Raw genomic sequence first — 15,471 nt, forward strand, 5'->3', positions numbered from 1 at the left:
TCCAGGAACCAGCGCTTGTAGACCAGGCTGGCCTCGAACTCACAGAGATCCGCCCGCCTCTGCCTCCCGAGTGCTGGGATTAAAGGCGTACGCCACCACCGCCTGGCTAGACACTGCTTTTGGAGACAGGGTCTTTCCTTATTCCGGCCTTGCCCAGTGTGCCACGCCAGCTGGTAAGGCCCAGGGATCTTCCTGTCTCCCTGTCCTCAGATCTGGGTTGGCAAGTGGACTCTAGCATGCATGGCTTGGGTTCTGGTGACAGATCTTGGCTCCTCATGTTTGGAAGGCAAGTGCTTTTCCAACTGAACTCTCTCTCCAGCCCTTCAGTTTGTATTTTCTAACAAGGACACTGATGAAAAATCAAAGTTCATCCACACACACCAGCACTGATTCAGTTCAACTATCCCATCACAGACCTCATCAGTATCCCTTATTGGCCCGGCAGCATCCTCCTCTCTTGGTACACAGAATGCTACATTTCCCCTGTGGTACAGAATCCAGTGCAGTCACTCACCACACTGTGGGACAGTTGCCCACTGTGTCCTCGTCTTTTCATTTCGGTTTTGCAGAGGGCAGCCTAGTCACTAGTTGCCACCTCACTTTTAACTCAGCCCATACTAGGCTGAGTGAATCTGTTACAACTCCTCCCCATCAGACAGTCTCTCCAATGCCTGATAGTTATCAGATTAGGAGAAATGATAGACAGTTCAGAATAGGCCTAGATATTAAAAGTAGGAATAAACAAAACACAGCTCTAGTCGGGAAGGAAATGTTATCTCGTGTAGAAGTTACCAGCTAAAAGGGAAAAGAAGTCTGTTTCTTTCAGTGTCACAGACCTAGCAAATAAATCACAAGAATACCCAAACAAATACCCTTGCTTTGCACTTAAAACGCTTGGGCTGCTGTTGTTATCAATTGATGAGAGTAAAGCAACTCCCAGATCATCCCAAACAATAAAGAGCATTTTACCTTAGATGAGGCAAAGCCATGTCTATAAACACAAATCACAAGTGTGCCAGGAGAAAAGGAGCCGTGGTAAATAACGGGCCCACGAAGCCTCACAGGCAAGGAGTGAGCTGTATCAGGAGCAACACACATCACACAAAACCCTCCAGGAAGGCAGGCGCTGGAAGCAACTCTTGGAAGGTGTAGAAGGAACTATTAGACTCCTAGCCAACAACTCCGTCCCTTTCATCCAAATTACTGTGCTTTTTGTTGTTGTTGTTGTTGTTTAAATTAGTAAGTTTATTATTATTGTGTGTATTGTTGTGGGTGTGCATGTCCCACAACACACACTTGGAGACCGAAGGACAACCTGTGGAGCTGGTTCCTTCCTTCCATCTCTATGTGGGTTCTAGAGATCAAAGCCAGGTCACCAGGTATGGCTGACAAATGCCTAGTCGTTTCTGAGATGCATTGTGTGGCCCATCTAGTCTCGAACTCTTCATCCTCCTGTCTCAGTCTCCTGATTACTGTTGCTGCAGGCTTGTGCCGCCATGTCTGATGCAAACAATGGTTCCTCTTTTGTTAGTCTTATTTATGTGTGTGAGTGTTTTGCCTGCACATCAAGCAGAGGTCAGGGGGGCATCAGATTCCCTGAAACTGCAGCTATGGATGGTTGTGAGCCACCATGTAGGTGCTTGGAACTGAACCCTGGTCCCCTGGAAAAGCAGCAAATACTCTTAACCACAGAGTCAGCTCTCCAGCCCCCGGATTCTTTTTAGTGTAAATCAATCAAGGCATGTAGGACACTCTCGCAAAAATCCAAGTGCAAATCTGCAGACACTGACTTCTCCCTGCAGATGGTAGGGAGAACATTTCCTTTCTGTGACATGTTTATTTAACACGTATTTGCTGAGTGTCTTCTCTATGCCATGAACTATCTTCTGCCTTGCATAGGGGACACATACACACAAGCTCCATGGAATGTACATGTAGAACAGACTTTATTAGGAAAATGTTTTTATAGGATATGATTTATTTATTTTTGACAATTCCATAGATGAAATGGATTGTGATCATAACCACATATTACACCCTTAAGCCCTCTCCCAATCTTTTTCTTTTTTAAAGGGTTTGAGCATAGCTTATTCAGTGGGTTTTGGGAGGAAAGGGAAGGGAGACAGAGAGAGAAACACACACAGAGAGAAGCAGAGATAGAGAAGGGAGAGAGGAGGGCCCTCTCCCACTCTTGCTGATTCCCTTTATCTCATCTAGTGCTCCCCCCACCCCGCCTCCGCCCTCATGTCAAACCCCTCCTCCTCCCTAACCCCAGGGAAAACTCACTTAAATGGAGAGATAGCAGGAGTGACCTCACCTTTCATCACCAGGCAGCTTAGGCAATGTGGAGATGGGCTGTGTGGCCCTGGGCCAGTGTGTGAGGGGAAGGAGGAGGGAGGAGGAGGAGGGGGGGGGAGGAGGAGGAGAAAAAGAAGAAGAAGAAGAAAGAAAAGAAAAGGGGGAGGAGGAGGAATGCACTGTTCCTTTTCATATGAGTGCTCATGAAAAAAATCAAAAGAATGTGCACTACCTCCTTCACACCCTACCTTGCACTGATTTCTGGATACCATAGCAGGGGAGGCCTGGCTACAATGTAAAATAACCGAACACACACAGAAGAGCTTTGCTGCCTCTTGGCAAGAGTCTATGAACCACACAGCCTCGTGGGTAACTTCATGGCTTTTTTTGTTGACCAAGGTTTCTGTCCTACCCGGTCCCTCTATGTGAGCCATGCTACCCACAGCCGTTTAGTCCCCAAGAAACACACAGAGGTCTACATTAATCATAAACTGGTTGGCCTAGTAGCTCAGGCTTCTTATTAACTCTTATATATAATATTATATATATTAGCCCATAATTCTTGTCTGTGTTAGTCACGTGGCTTGGTACCTTTTTCAGCGAGGCAGCCACATCCTGGCTTGTTCTGTGTCTGGCTTTTTCTCTCTTTTCATGACTTGGAAGAATTTCTTGTCAGGTGTTCCAGTGCCTTCTGGAAGCTCCTCTGCTGTGATTCTGTCTGGGGCATAAACCTAGCTGGCTGCAGCTGAGATGTTCATCAGTATTTCCATTGCTGTAAAATGTGGTCGCATCACAGGAGTGTGTAGAGCAGACACAAAATTGAGTTTGCCGGGGGACTGGAGAGATGGCTCAGCAGTTAAGAGAGTTGCCTGCTCTTCCAAAGGTCCTGAGTTCAATTCCCAGCAACCACATGGTGGCTCACAACCATCTGTAATGAGGTCTGGTGCCCTCTTATGGCCTACAGGCATACACACAAAACATTGTATACATAATAAATAAATAAATAAATAAATATTAAAAAAAATTGAGTTTGCCATGAAGGTATTGCATCTGATTCACACGAGTCCCACAGTGTTCTGGCCCTATATGGTCCAAGCACCATGGATGTAGTTAGAAGGTGACTGGATCTTAGCTGTTGGCTTTCACTGCTTGAAGTTCAGAGCGCTTCTCAGAGATTAGCAACAGTTCTTTATCACACCCAATGGAGCTGCTGCCCTTGAAGGTAGATGATTTTATCAATGAACTTTCCTGTTTTCAGGTTTGGGCCTTGTAGACGAGGTTCCAGACTGAGTCAACAGTTTTGGTAGAGCACTGGTCAAGACTACCTCTTAGGAGTCACAGGTGTTCAGCCAGATGGCTTATGGTCTTTTCTTTATGGGAAATGCTGCTTCCGTTTCTATGCAACCAGCTGAGACTTAAGTCACCCTCTGGAAATTTAAGTCTGAGAAGTCCTATTGCAGGATGGGGTTTGCTCAGTGCCATGACTTTTGGTGAGCTCATCTGTGTCCACTGGGGCCCGATGACATTGGACAGTAGTGGCCATTTAGCAGTGAAAGAAAGCTTTGTCATTGTCAAAGGTCTCGAGTGAATGAGTTGTGATAGATTCTTGATTAGCAGAATTTTTCCAGCCACCCAAAAGCTGGTCCTAGAGATCCAAGAATTCAGTGAGTTTGGCTGTGATGCGGGGTTGCTGCTGCCTGGATTGCTTCCAGCCTGTCCTGTTCTAGCAGTAGGTACTCAAAGAGCATCTGGCGGCCTAGCGCTGTAGAGTTTTGTCATGGATATATAAAGAGAACAGTCATGTGTCAAGTTGTACACACACACAAAGTGTGTACATCTGTGTGTAAAAGTCATAAAACTAGAAAGGAGGCTATGGGAGTGGAGGAGGAACTCTATGTCTGACATGAGAGCTGAAGAGAGGCTGTCTGGGGGGAGAGAAGACTAACAAGGGGCGGCAAGGGATGGGGAGGTCAATGAGGAAAAGAGACAGTAAAGGCAGAGGCTGGTGCCATGTGAATGGGAATGCAAAAGGAACGCATTGCTTTGCCTGCTGAATTAAATTTTCATTTGCAAAAATTGAGTTAGACTTCTCAATTAGTCTAGTGAGTTCTCAGCCTTCCTACTGCTGCAGCCCCCGACCACAGAATTATTTTTGCTGCTACTTCGTAACTGTAATTTCGCTACTGTTGTGAATCATAATGTAAAGTTTTTTGGAAATAAGAGGTTTGGCAAAAAGGTCATCACCCATAGGTTAAAAACCTCTGGTAGAGAGAAAGCTTGGAGGTTAAGAAGAGCCCTGGCTGACTTTCCAGAGGACCTGCGTTTGATTCCCAGCACCCACAAAATGACTCGCAACCTCTGTGACTCTAGTTCCAAGGAATTTGATGCCCTCTTCTAGCCTCTTCAGGCACACACAAGTGCACAGATATATATGCAGACAAAACACACATACACTATACATATACACACATATTATATTATACTATACTATACTATATTATATTTATTTATTTATTTATTTATTTATTTATTTATTTATTTATTTGCAATGCTGAGGCTATAGCTCAGGTCCTTGCTCAAGCTAGCGAGGCATATTACCACTTCCCAAGCCCTGATTTAATTACTTTGCAGTGAACTTTGGAAAATAGCAATGTTTGGTATCTCTGCGGGATCTTTAGTCACTGTTAGATGACGGTGCTAAGAACTGAATTGCTGTGTCTTCCTTTGTAGGTTCATCCAAGACTGGTTTTCAGAGAGGAAGCAGGTGGCTAGCGTGGATTTCTCGACTGTGTTACCACGTTCCATTTCTCTTTATATCTTCTCCTTCCTGAATCCGAAAGACCTGTGTGCAGCTGCTCAAGTCAGCTGGCCCTGGAAGTTTCTAACGGAACAGGTTTTCCCCTCTCTGCTCCTCTCACATCCTAGTAATGGGACACGAATGCAACCATAATCTGTAATGGGGTGGTCCAGATGGCTTTCTTCCCTGAACTGCAGTGGAGGGGGCCTGCATTGGTTATGTGCCCCTTAGGAGGAGGTATCGGAGGACTGGGGAGAGCTGGCTCGGTGGGTAAAGGTGCTTGCAGCAGATGTGAGGCCCCGAGTTGGATCCCTAGAACCCATGGGAGGCTGGGCATGGCAGCTCACATCTACAATCTCTGTGTTCCTCCAGCGAGACGGGGGATGGAGACAGTGGAGACCTGGTCACTCACGGGCAGCTAGCCTGGTACATGCAGGCGAACTCATGGGCAGCTAGCCTGGGGGACCACAAGAGAGGCCTTGTTTCAAACAAGGTGGAGGGTAAAGGCTAACTCCTAAAGCTGTCTTCTGACCTCCACTGGCACACACACACCTATACTTATTCACGTGAACACACACGTGCACACACACACATGCACACACAGTGCCTCACACATGCTAGGTCAGCACTCTACCGCTGAGCCAAATACCAGCACCAGTAACATGTTGCGATCATGGCTATATACACCATTCCAATCATTTATTTACTCTTATCATGCCTATGAATTATTCAATGTGATTATTATTTAAAAACATTTCATTTGTAGAAGTGCACTATTCTTTTTGAAAAAAAAAATGTTTTGAGCTTTGTTTCTTAAATGGTATTATTTTATTCATGATAAATTAATTCTGGAAAGCCGGTCCATAACCAGAGTTTCTACTGAATCCTTGGCTGACACCTGCTGAGGAACAGAACAGCAGCTAAACCTGACGTCTGTCCTTGCTTCCGCCTCTGCTCTAGGTGTCTCCCCATTGTCTTTTCCGAGAGTTGATTGTGAGTAGACACTCTCTGGCTGCATCTCGTGTATTTCTCCTGTAGACCGCACATGTCCGGGGATGACGCTGTCCAGATACTCACTTCAAACGCTAACTGCGGCTCAGTGAGGGCCTCAAGCACAAACCAGACAACGGCCCTTGTTTTATGAACTGTTGCCAGGCTCCTCAGACTCAGGCTCTCTGATTTAACCCATTATTTATATATCTTCACTCTTGGCTTCTCCGTAGTAACTCACCCAAGATATGCCCGTTAAAAAGAATATGCTTGGTCAGCATTTGGAAGTCCTTGAGTTTTTTTTTTTTTTTAATACTGTTTTGGATTTTAGGGAACAGAGAAGTGAGCCCAGGATCTCATATATGCTAAGCAAATGTTCTCCCTCTGAGTAAGCCCTGTCCACAAGCGTGCATTGCTTTTACCTTTGTATGTGTGTGGTGGGGGCACCGGGGTAGTGTCCCAGCACTTCTGTGGAGGGAGCACCTTAGGAGTTTGTTGGTCCTCACCTCTACCTTCTTTGAAACATGATCTTCCACTGTTTACTGCTGAGTCCTCCTGTGAGGTTCAGGGATTCTGTCTTCCTCCGCCTCCTCACTGTAGGAGCACAGACATTACAGACTGAGCCACCGTGTCTGGCTTTACGCGGTGTCCTAGTCAGGGCTGTTCTTGCTGCAATGAAACAAAATCAAGTTGGGGAGGAAAGGGTTTTTTTGGCTTTCACTGCTACATCATAGTCCATCACTGAAGGAAGTCAGGATAGGAATTCAAGAAGAGCTGGAACCTGAGGCAGGAGCTGATGCAGAGGCCATGGAGGGGTGCTGCTTACTGACTTGCTCAACCTGCTTTCTTATGAAACCCAAGACCCCCAGCCCAGGCATGGCACCATTCACTATGGACTGGGATCTCCCCCATCAATTACTCATTAAGAAATGCCCTGTAGCCAGACCTTCTGGAGACATTTACTCAATTGAGGTTCCCTCCTTTCAGATGACTCCAGCTTGTGTCAAGTTGACATAAATTGCCCAGCACACATGAATTCTGGGGACCAAAAGTCAGGTCTTCATGTTTGTGTGGAGGGAGCACTTTGTCCACTAAGCCCAAACATTGATATTTTTTTTTTTTTAGCCAAAGTGTTTAGTCTATCCGTATTCATATAGATTCTGACATAATTTGGTTGAGACCCACCATCTTTACAGTTTTGTTTATTTTTTAATGAATGTATTATTTTTGAGGCAACATTTCATGTATTCTAAACTGACTTAGGGCTTGTTCTGTAGTAGCATAAGACCCCGGATTTCTGATCACACACACCCCCCCCCCGAGTGCTACACGGCTTCTTGTTCCCCTTTCATTTGTTTTCATGTTTCGTTTCTATTCTACTTAAGCCCTCCTTTGGCCTGCATAAATATCTTTGTTGTTCACTTCGAAATATTAAGTAGTTCATAATTATCGGACATCATAGTATGCAGTCTGTATTGGCTGATTACTCTGAAGACAATGCCAGGACCTTAGCCCCTTTAAGCTGAGTATCACTCTGTTTCCATGCCCTTTTGTCATATTTTTATTACATGCATATACATATATAATAAACATATAGTTGTCCTTGCGTGCCTAAAGCAGACTGGATACAGTCCATTCCTCTTCCTCTAATAGCAAAGTCCATAGCTGCCTGAGAGCTTTATATACACCGGTGTATCCACATGTAATCAATCCTCTTGGATACTTTAAATTCTTCCACGTTATTATTTTTAAAATCATATTTAGTACCATGTATATATGCATGAATTGCATGTATTTATTTGTATGTGTATCTATGGCTATGCCTCCTGAGAGATGGGATTATAATCTTGCACCACCAAGCCTGGCTGCACACTTTCTTAAGTGAGTCTTGCATCATTTTGTCTTTCCATGTTTGAGTCTGGATTTTCTTCTGATCTACCTTTCAGTTTTCTGTTTCTTTAGCTGGATTCTAATGTGCTCTTGTCTGCTTATTGAATTTTAAAATTAAGTTATTATCTTTTCCAGGCCTAGAATGTTGATTTGCTTCTGTTGCCAATACTTCCCACTTGGCCCCTTAATATTCCTGGGCATATTAATCATAGGATTTATTTCAAAGTTTGTGTCTGATAATAGCAATGTTTGGCTCTTCTTCACAACTCTCTATAGCTACTAAAAACTGAAAGATAAACAAATAATTCATGTCTTTCTAAGTAATTGAATTATTTTTGATTGAGTGCAGATATTAGGTATAAAACACTGACGTCATCATCTGGGTATCTGGATGATGTCATCTTCCTCCAGAGAGAATTTACTTTTGCTTCTAGCGTGGGATCAGGCCAGGAACTGACCGTGCGTAAGAAATGAACTACTTCAAAGCTGGCCTCAGCCCTTGTCATAGTTTGCATAACTCGGTCTTCTTTTTCTAAAGATTTATTTATTTATTATATATACACTGTTCTGCCTGCATGTCTGCCTGCAAGGCCAGAAGAGGGCACCAGATCTCATAACGGATGGTTGTGAGCCACCATGTGGTTGCTGGGAATTGAACTCAAGACCTCTGGAAGAGCAGCCAGTGCTCTTAACTGCTGAGCCATCTCTCCAGCATAACTCGGTGTTACTCTTCCTGTAGTGGTTCTCAGTTGAGACCCCTGTGTGGTAACCAGGTCTCTGCTTCCATGAATTTCAGATTGTGTTCTTTCTTCTGCCCTCCTCCTTCCTTTCTTCCTCTTTTATCTCCCCTGCTTCTTTAAAGATCCTGTGTCTTTGAGACACACCCTTGGCTTGCTTCACAGCCTAAGCACATGTTACTTTGAAACTGGCAAATGTGGACTGGGGAAGTCCTCAGTCATAGGGTGCTTGTCATTCTTGAGGACCTGGGGTCAGTCCCCAAAACTGCATAAATCAGGTCTGGTGGTATACGCCTATAATCCCAGCACTCGAGAGACTGAGGCAGGAACGTCAGAAATTCAAGGTCATTCTCAGTTCTGTTGTATAGTGAATTAAAAACCAAACAACAACAACAAGAACTGGCAAATGCCTTGAAACTGGTCTGTTTCTTTTGTTTTGAGATCTTGAGGTTTTTACTGTAGAATGTACACACACACACGCACACACGCATGCACGCACATACACACATTGTCTGCCATCTCTTAAAGTCTTAACATTTTTCCAACGATGCCCTAGGACTCCTGGGCTCATAGCATCCCTCCCATTCCAGCCTCTCAAAGATCTGGAGCACAGGTGCATGAGTGCATGCCATTGTGCCCTGCTTGTGTTTATATTTTGTCTAGATAGTGATTTCAGTGAGTCACATAAAACTCACAGTTTTTAATAAGTCAAAAATCGCTGCAATTCGGCAATATAATATGAGTTTAATAAAAAAAAAATTCTTCTGCAGGAGGGCTGGTCTGAAGCAAAGTATTATACCTGAATTCTCATAATCTAGAGTTAAAGTGACAGAATGCTGTAAGTGTTACAAGATGGCATGTATGTGTGTGTGTGTGTACACTACATTATATATTTATATATAATGTAATGTATACTCACCAAAGAACATTCTTAATATGGAATAAAATATACTTTATGCTTTTTATAGATTAAAGTTTAGACATTGAGTCAACAATACTATAAATGGCAGTCTAACAAAAAATAAGGTGTGTGTGACTGAAGCTACCATCGTTAGAAAACTATCCCTTAGAAATCTGTCACTCACTCTGCTCTTGTTCTTCTCTGGAGGACTGCTTATGGATGCCCAAATGCACGAGGCTTGGGTGGTTTCTGCCCTATACTCCAACACAGAATGAATACGGAGCTTGGAAGCACCACTACATTGCTTGTGTGTCCAGCTTGGATTGGCTAACGCCCAGGGAAGCTGCTGCTGTTTATGGGACGCTGAATGAGCCCAAAACCGAGGATGAGGAGTTCAAGGAGAGGCAAAGAGAAAAATGCCTGAGGAAAATCATTTGGGAGAAAATTGCATTCCGTAAAAGTGAGTAGCATTATAAAAGTTTCTGTCTTACCCAGGACACTAGACAAAAGGGTTTACATCCAGACTCCCATCTAGACAGAGAGCATGTGGGGCTCTCATCACCATATGCTCAAGACCAGCTCCTTTTTCCATTACTATACTTCCAGTTAATTGGTAATAAAAACATAATTTCTGATAAAATAGCTAAGGTCAAGCATCCACTTCCACGGCAGTCTACTCCCAGCTTTGTAAGAGTATACACAAGGAGGGGATCTGGTATAAATGGCTCAGTGGCTGGCTAACATGCTTGTCATATTAGCCCGAAGATCTTAGTTAAAACTGGTAGTACTCACAAAAGGGGGGGGAACCTTAGGTAGGGTGTTTGTGCCTTGTATTCCCAGTTCTAGGGTGGAGGCAAGGTCAAAAGGATCCTGGGAGTTTCCTGGCCAGCGCACATAGCCAAGTTAACTTTTAACTGCCACTTGTGTGTTTGCACCCATACATCTGTGCACCTCTGACCTTTCCCAGACACAACCCCCCTGCCCTGTGCACATGTAAAAGGAGGAGGAAGTGCAAACACAGTCAGAAAATGAGAAGTAAATTTGGGACAGAAGAATTGGGCTGGTGAGAATGAGGAGCGAGCATGGGAGTGAGACCTAGAAGAGTAATTGCTTTGAAAGAAGCAAGAAGAAAACAGGATAAGGCCATGGGCTTGGGGAAGCCTCTGATGTGCACATGTTCTTAAAATACACTGTCGACAGGCTGGGGCTTGCCTTCCTCTTCTCCGTCACTCTTCCCTGAGAAGACAGACACAAAATTACCTCCAGCCAAGGACAGAAAGGGATGCAAACCAGTGGACTGGTTATCTGGTTCTCACAAGAAGAACTTCTTGTTCTATGAGCTTTACCGATTGACTCAAAGTGACAGATAGCAAATGAGAAATCTGATAGGAGTGGATGCAAGTGGCTATAATTACTGTTTGGAATATTGCCCTGGTGTAGCTTTCTTTTTGATGTCTTGGGGAAAGTGTGGCGTAAACGGGAAGCCTGCTGCTGTTCATTTTTCAGAGGAGTTATTCAAAGCTCGACCCCCTTGGCTGAGTGGAACGCGCTGTTCCAGGTCCATGAGCCTGCCCGGTGGCCCTTGGATGCAGAGAGAAGGAGCAGGATTCTATGAAGCTTTGGAGAGGCAGCTTGTTCTGGCATCTTTAGATGCTTTGCCCACACGGTGAGCAAACTTCTATCTACCGAGGGCTCGGGACTCTCCTGTGTCATGGAGAATTCATTATAGAATTATTTAGCCAACAGAGGGATCTTCAGAAATTGGATGCTTTGCATTCTATGAAATCCCAGAGAAGGAATTAATAACTTCATATTTAAGAATAGCAGCCTTTAAAAGCTTTCTGAAGAGGAAAATATGTAATGTTCAAAACTTATAGCTGGGCGGTGGTGGCGCACGCCTTTAATCCCAGCACTCGAGAGGCAGAGGCAGGTGGATCTCTGTGAGTTCGAGACCAGCCTGGTCTACAAGAGCTAGTCCAGGACAGGCTCCAAAACCACAGAGAAACCCTGTCTCGAAAAAACCAAAAACAAAAACAAAAACAAAAAAACAAAAAAAACTTATGTCTAATATACTTTTAACCCTATGGTAAAGACATATTGTAGATATCATATATTTTCTAAAGCTGATGAGCAAAAATGGCATTTCCCTACATTTTTTATGGAGTAACAGTAACTGCACAATGTCTTTGTTAGTCATTTTCCCACTGGCCTAATGAATGCTTGACATAATAAAACTTATAAAGATGAATGGTCTATTTTAGCTCATGGCTTCATGAACAGTTGCTCCCATTGCTTTGGGCCTATAGTAGCATGGAGCATCATGGTGGAAACACATGATAGGGAGGCTTACTCACTTTATAGTGCTCAGGAAGTGGAGAGGAAAAGGTGACATCACTAGGGTCCCATTAGTCCATTCAAAAACCACCCTCAATGACCCAACTTCTTCTACTAGGTCCACCTCCTAAATATCCACCCTACCCCTGAATAGCACCATGGACTGGTGACCAAGCCTTTAATACCTGAGGGAAACTGCAGATCCAAATTATAGCAGCATCCAAACAAATGTGGACAAACTCCCATTTATATTGGTAATCTAAACACAGTTTTCTTTTCCTACTGAAAATGGCAGCTGTTTTCAGCGATTCAAGTCATAATATATGAGCACAGTGCCAGAAGGCGGTTCTTTTTTTTTTAACTTTATTTTTATTTTATGTGCATTGGTGTTTCGCCTGCAAGTATGCGTGAGGGTGCCCGATCCCATAGAACTGAAGTTACAGACAGTTGTGAGTGCCATGTGGGTGCTGGGAATAGAACCCTGATCCTCTGGAAGAGCAGTCAGTGCTCTTAACTGCTGAGCCACCCATCCAGTCCCAACGATTCTGTTCTTATTCTACCTATCCCTCCAGTCCCAAGGATTCTGTTCTTATTCTACCTACTCTCCTATGTGACGTTTGTAACTTCCAAAACTTGAGTAGCTGCTTAGAAACGAAAAAAAAAAAAAGGATTATTTTGCTTTTCACTTTGGATTCCACACGAACATTTTGAATGAAGACACTGAAGTCTACAGGTGACATGACTCATCCAACTGTCATAAGTACTGGGACCCAAATCCTCACATTCCAACCCTCCTCAGCTTCACCACTGACGTCACATGCAGATCTGGGTTGGAACATTCGTGAGTGTGGCCTTCCGTCTCACCTGAGGGCACATAAAGAATCTTAAGAAGCATAGGGCATCTCTCATCCTCGGTAATTGTGGGGATGGGGCTGTGGAAATAATGGAAATGTTACTTAGGAACCCCTAAGGGCCAGAAGTGAATTATGAATTGCTTGGCTACCCCTTTTAAAATACAGTTTTGAGCCCTTAGGTGTATCATGGTATTTAAGAGCCCAATAAAAGCTGAGTGAGAGTCAAGAAGCTTTCTCTGCATTCCTCATGTGGAAGTGGAGAGACAAGGGGACAAATTTGGCCAGCCTGGGACCCCTGTTTGTCTCTATCCCTCAGACTGCTGGGAGAGCTTGAGAACTCAGGGGTGCTGGCCTTCTGCTGTCCACCAGTGTTCATAGGATACTGGCACTTATCAAAAGTCATACTAGCGGAGAATTAGGGTTTTTATCCCTCCCTCTCATCTCCTACAGAAGCAATCTCTCTGGAAGCCACTCCTCCCCTTTCTTAGTAAAGAAAAATCATCACGGGGTTGGAGGAACCGATGACAGCTCTTCCTGTGCCTTGCAACCGTGCGTCATCCTGATCTCATCGCGGATTCCCGCCTATGAGGTACTGCTGTCCTAGGAGGGACGCCCTTCCCTGGATGGCTTTTTTTCCATCTAGACTAACAAAATCTTTTGGCTGTCCTGTGTGTGAAAATGATTCATCTTCCGAGAGGAACATTGTCTAATCAAGTGAACATTTACAAGACCCATACAGTCTTAAAAACTGAAAGCAATAAATATAAAAGTAATCAAACTTATTTTGAGAAAGCATGAGAGGTCCAGATTGCTGTGTGAGCAGCTGGTGTCAAAACACTCCTATTGGATTGAGCTTGTTGCTCTTAAAAAAGGTAGCCAACCCAGGCTGGTCTCAAACTCGTGAGTCTCCTGCCTCCGTCTCCTTCAGCAAATCCTATGGGGCTATGCCCCATAATAATTTATTTATTTATTTATTTTTATTTGCATTGGTGATTGCCTACATGAATGTCTCTGTGAGAATGTCAGACCTTGGAGATAATAGACAGTTGTTAGCTTCCATGTGGGTGCTGGGAATTGAACCCAAGTCCTCTAGAAGAGCAGTCAGTGCTCTTAACCACTGTACATTGAAGAGCGGGAAGAGTGATACTATGAACAAAGGGGTCAAGACCATGATGGGGATAGCACAGAATCAGCTGACTTGAGCTAGTGGAAGACTGACAGCTGGGGAACCTGCATAGGACCGAACTAGGCCCCCTGAATGCAGGTGACAATGATGTGGCTTGGGCAACATGCGGAGCCACTGGCAGTGGGACCAGGATCTAACTAACCCAATGCATGAACTGACTTTGTGGAGCCCATTCTCTATGGAAAGATACCTTACTCAGCCTAGACACGGGGTGGGGGTGCAGGGCCTTGGTCCTGCCTCAAGGAGATGATGGGATAGACTTAACCGACTTCCCAGGGGAGGCTTTACCCTTCTTGAGGAGCTGATTGGGGGTGGGGTAGAGGGAAGATGGGGAGAGCTGGAGGAGAAGAGGGAGGGGGAACTAGGATTGATATGTAAAAATTAATTAATTAATTAATTACTAAAAAAATAGTTGGCGTAATGATTAAAAATATTTAAGACTTCCAGAATTCCCAAGAAGTTTAATAATATTATGTGACCAAAAGTTTTCAAAAGTCGGCTAGAAGTACTGCTTCATGATCTATTTAAAAATGGTGCCATTAAATCAAAATATGATTATTACAAAATGAAATTATAGCTAGGTATAGTAGTGTGTACCTGTAATCCAAGCATTTAGGAGGCTGAGGCAGGAGGATAGATGAAATTTGAGACCAACCTGGAGTATTAAGTAAGCTAGGACCATATAATGAGACTGTCTCAAAATATAAAAATAAAGTGAAATGAAGTTATGTATTTTCATTATATATAAATTTAGATTTTAAAATCTACTTAAGAAGTCCATTGCAAAATGGTATTAATTCAATTTTATTGTTTTTAATAAGTTGTACATAAATCTAGATGGCATGTATAAAATTAAAGAGGGTGGAAGAAAAGTAACCGAAATTGTCCGTACTATTTATCTGCATGATGGGGTTGCAAATGAACCTCCTATTTCCCTTACAATTAGAGAAGAAATAAAGAAGCTTAGTTTCTTCCTTCTTTACTTTCTGAAACAATTCTTCAGCAACGATAGCGTATTGCACATCACCTGGCTTCTTCAGCTAGCTCTAAAGCGCGCACACACCGACTCCTACAGCTCTGTCTTGCTTCCAGATGGTGGTGGAGAGCGTTAAGGTGGGCGTTGTGACCGTGCCCTATGAACACAGTGGTGTGACCTTGGAGGGCCTGCTTCATCTCCTAGACAGAGCTCTGAAAGGGCGGAAGGCACGGAGCCTGGGAATATTTAGCGGTGGAAACAGCCGAGAAATTGACTTACTCCAAGGTTGGTCTGGGGATTGGCGGAGAACAGTTCCACAGTTCGAGTGTTTGCAACGCTTACCCACAAATGTGACCGTCACAGCAGCGCTGTTAGCTTCTCATTCACTAGGAAAGGTTCATTGTGTCGTCATGAAAAATGTAAAGTAGCTTTTGATGATTTTTGATAATAATTTTAACTATTGTGATTAAAATCACATAATGGTTACAATCTTAATCCTCTTTAAGTG

The 15,471-nt window shown here is 43.8% G+C and overlaps 1 protein-coding gene across 1 annotated transcript in view; it reads left to right on the forward strand.

Annotated features, from left to right (window-relative positions):
- Window positions 1–15,471, forward strand: part of Ect2l (epithelial cell transforming 2 like) — an 85,492-nt gene that overhangs the window by 25,783 nt on the left and 44,238 nt on the right. Inside the window, exons 4-8 of the mRNA XM_026786159.1 lie at window positions 5,029–5,191; window positions 9,821–10,073; window positions 11,120–11,279; window positions 13,252–13,390; window positions 15,080–15,248. Of these exons, the coding sequence (XP_026641960.1) occupies window positions 5,029–5,191; window positions 9,821–10,073; window positions 11,120–11,279; window positions 13,252–13,390; window positions 15,080–15,248 (884 nt within the window). The remainder of the gene's footprint in view (window positions 1–5,028; window positions 5,192–9,820; window positions 10,074–11,119; window positions 11,280–13,251; window positions 13,391–15,079; window positions 15,249–15,471) is intronic.

The sequence above is a fragment of the Microtus ochrogaster genome, linkage group LG4, assembly GCF_000317375.1.
Source record: "Microtus ochrogaster isolate Prairie Vole_2 linkage group LG4, MicOch1.0, whole genome shotgun sequence".
Taxonomy (NCBI): domain Eukaryota; kingdom Metazoa; phylum Chordata; class Mammalia; order Rodentia; family Cricetidae; genus Microtus; species Microtus ochrogaster.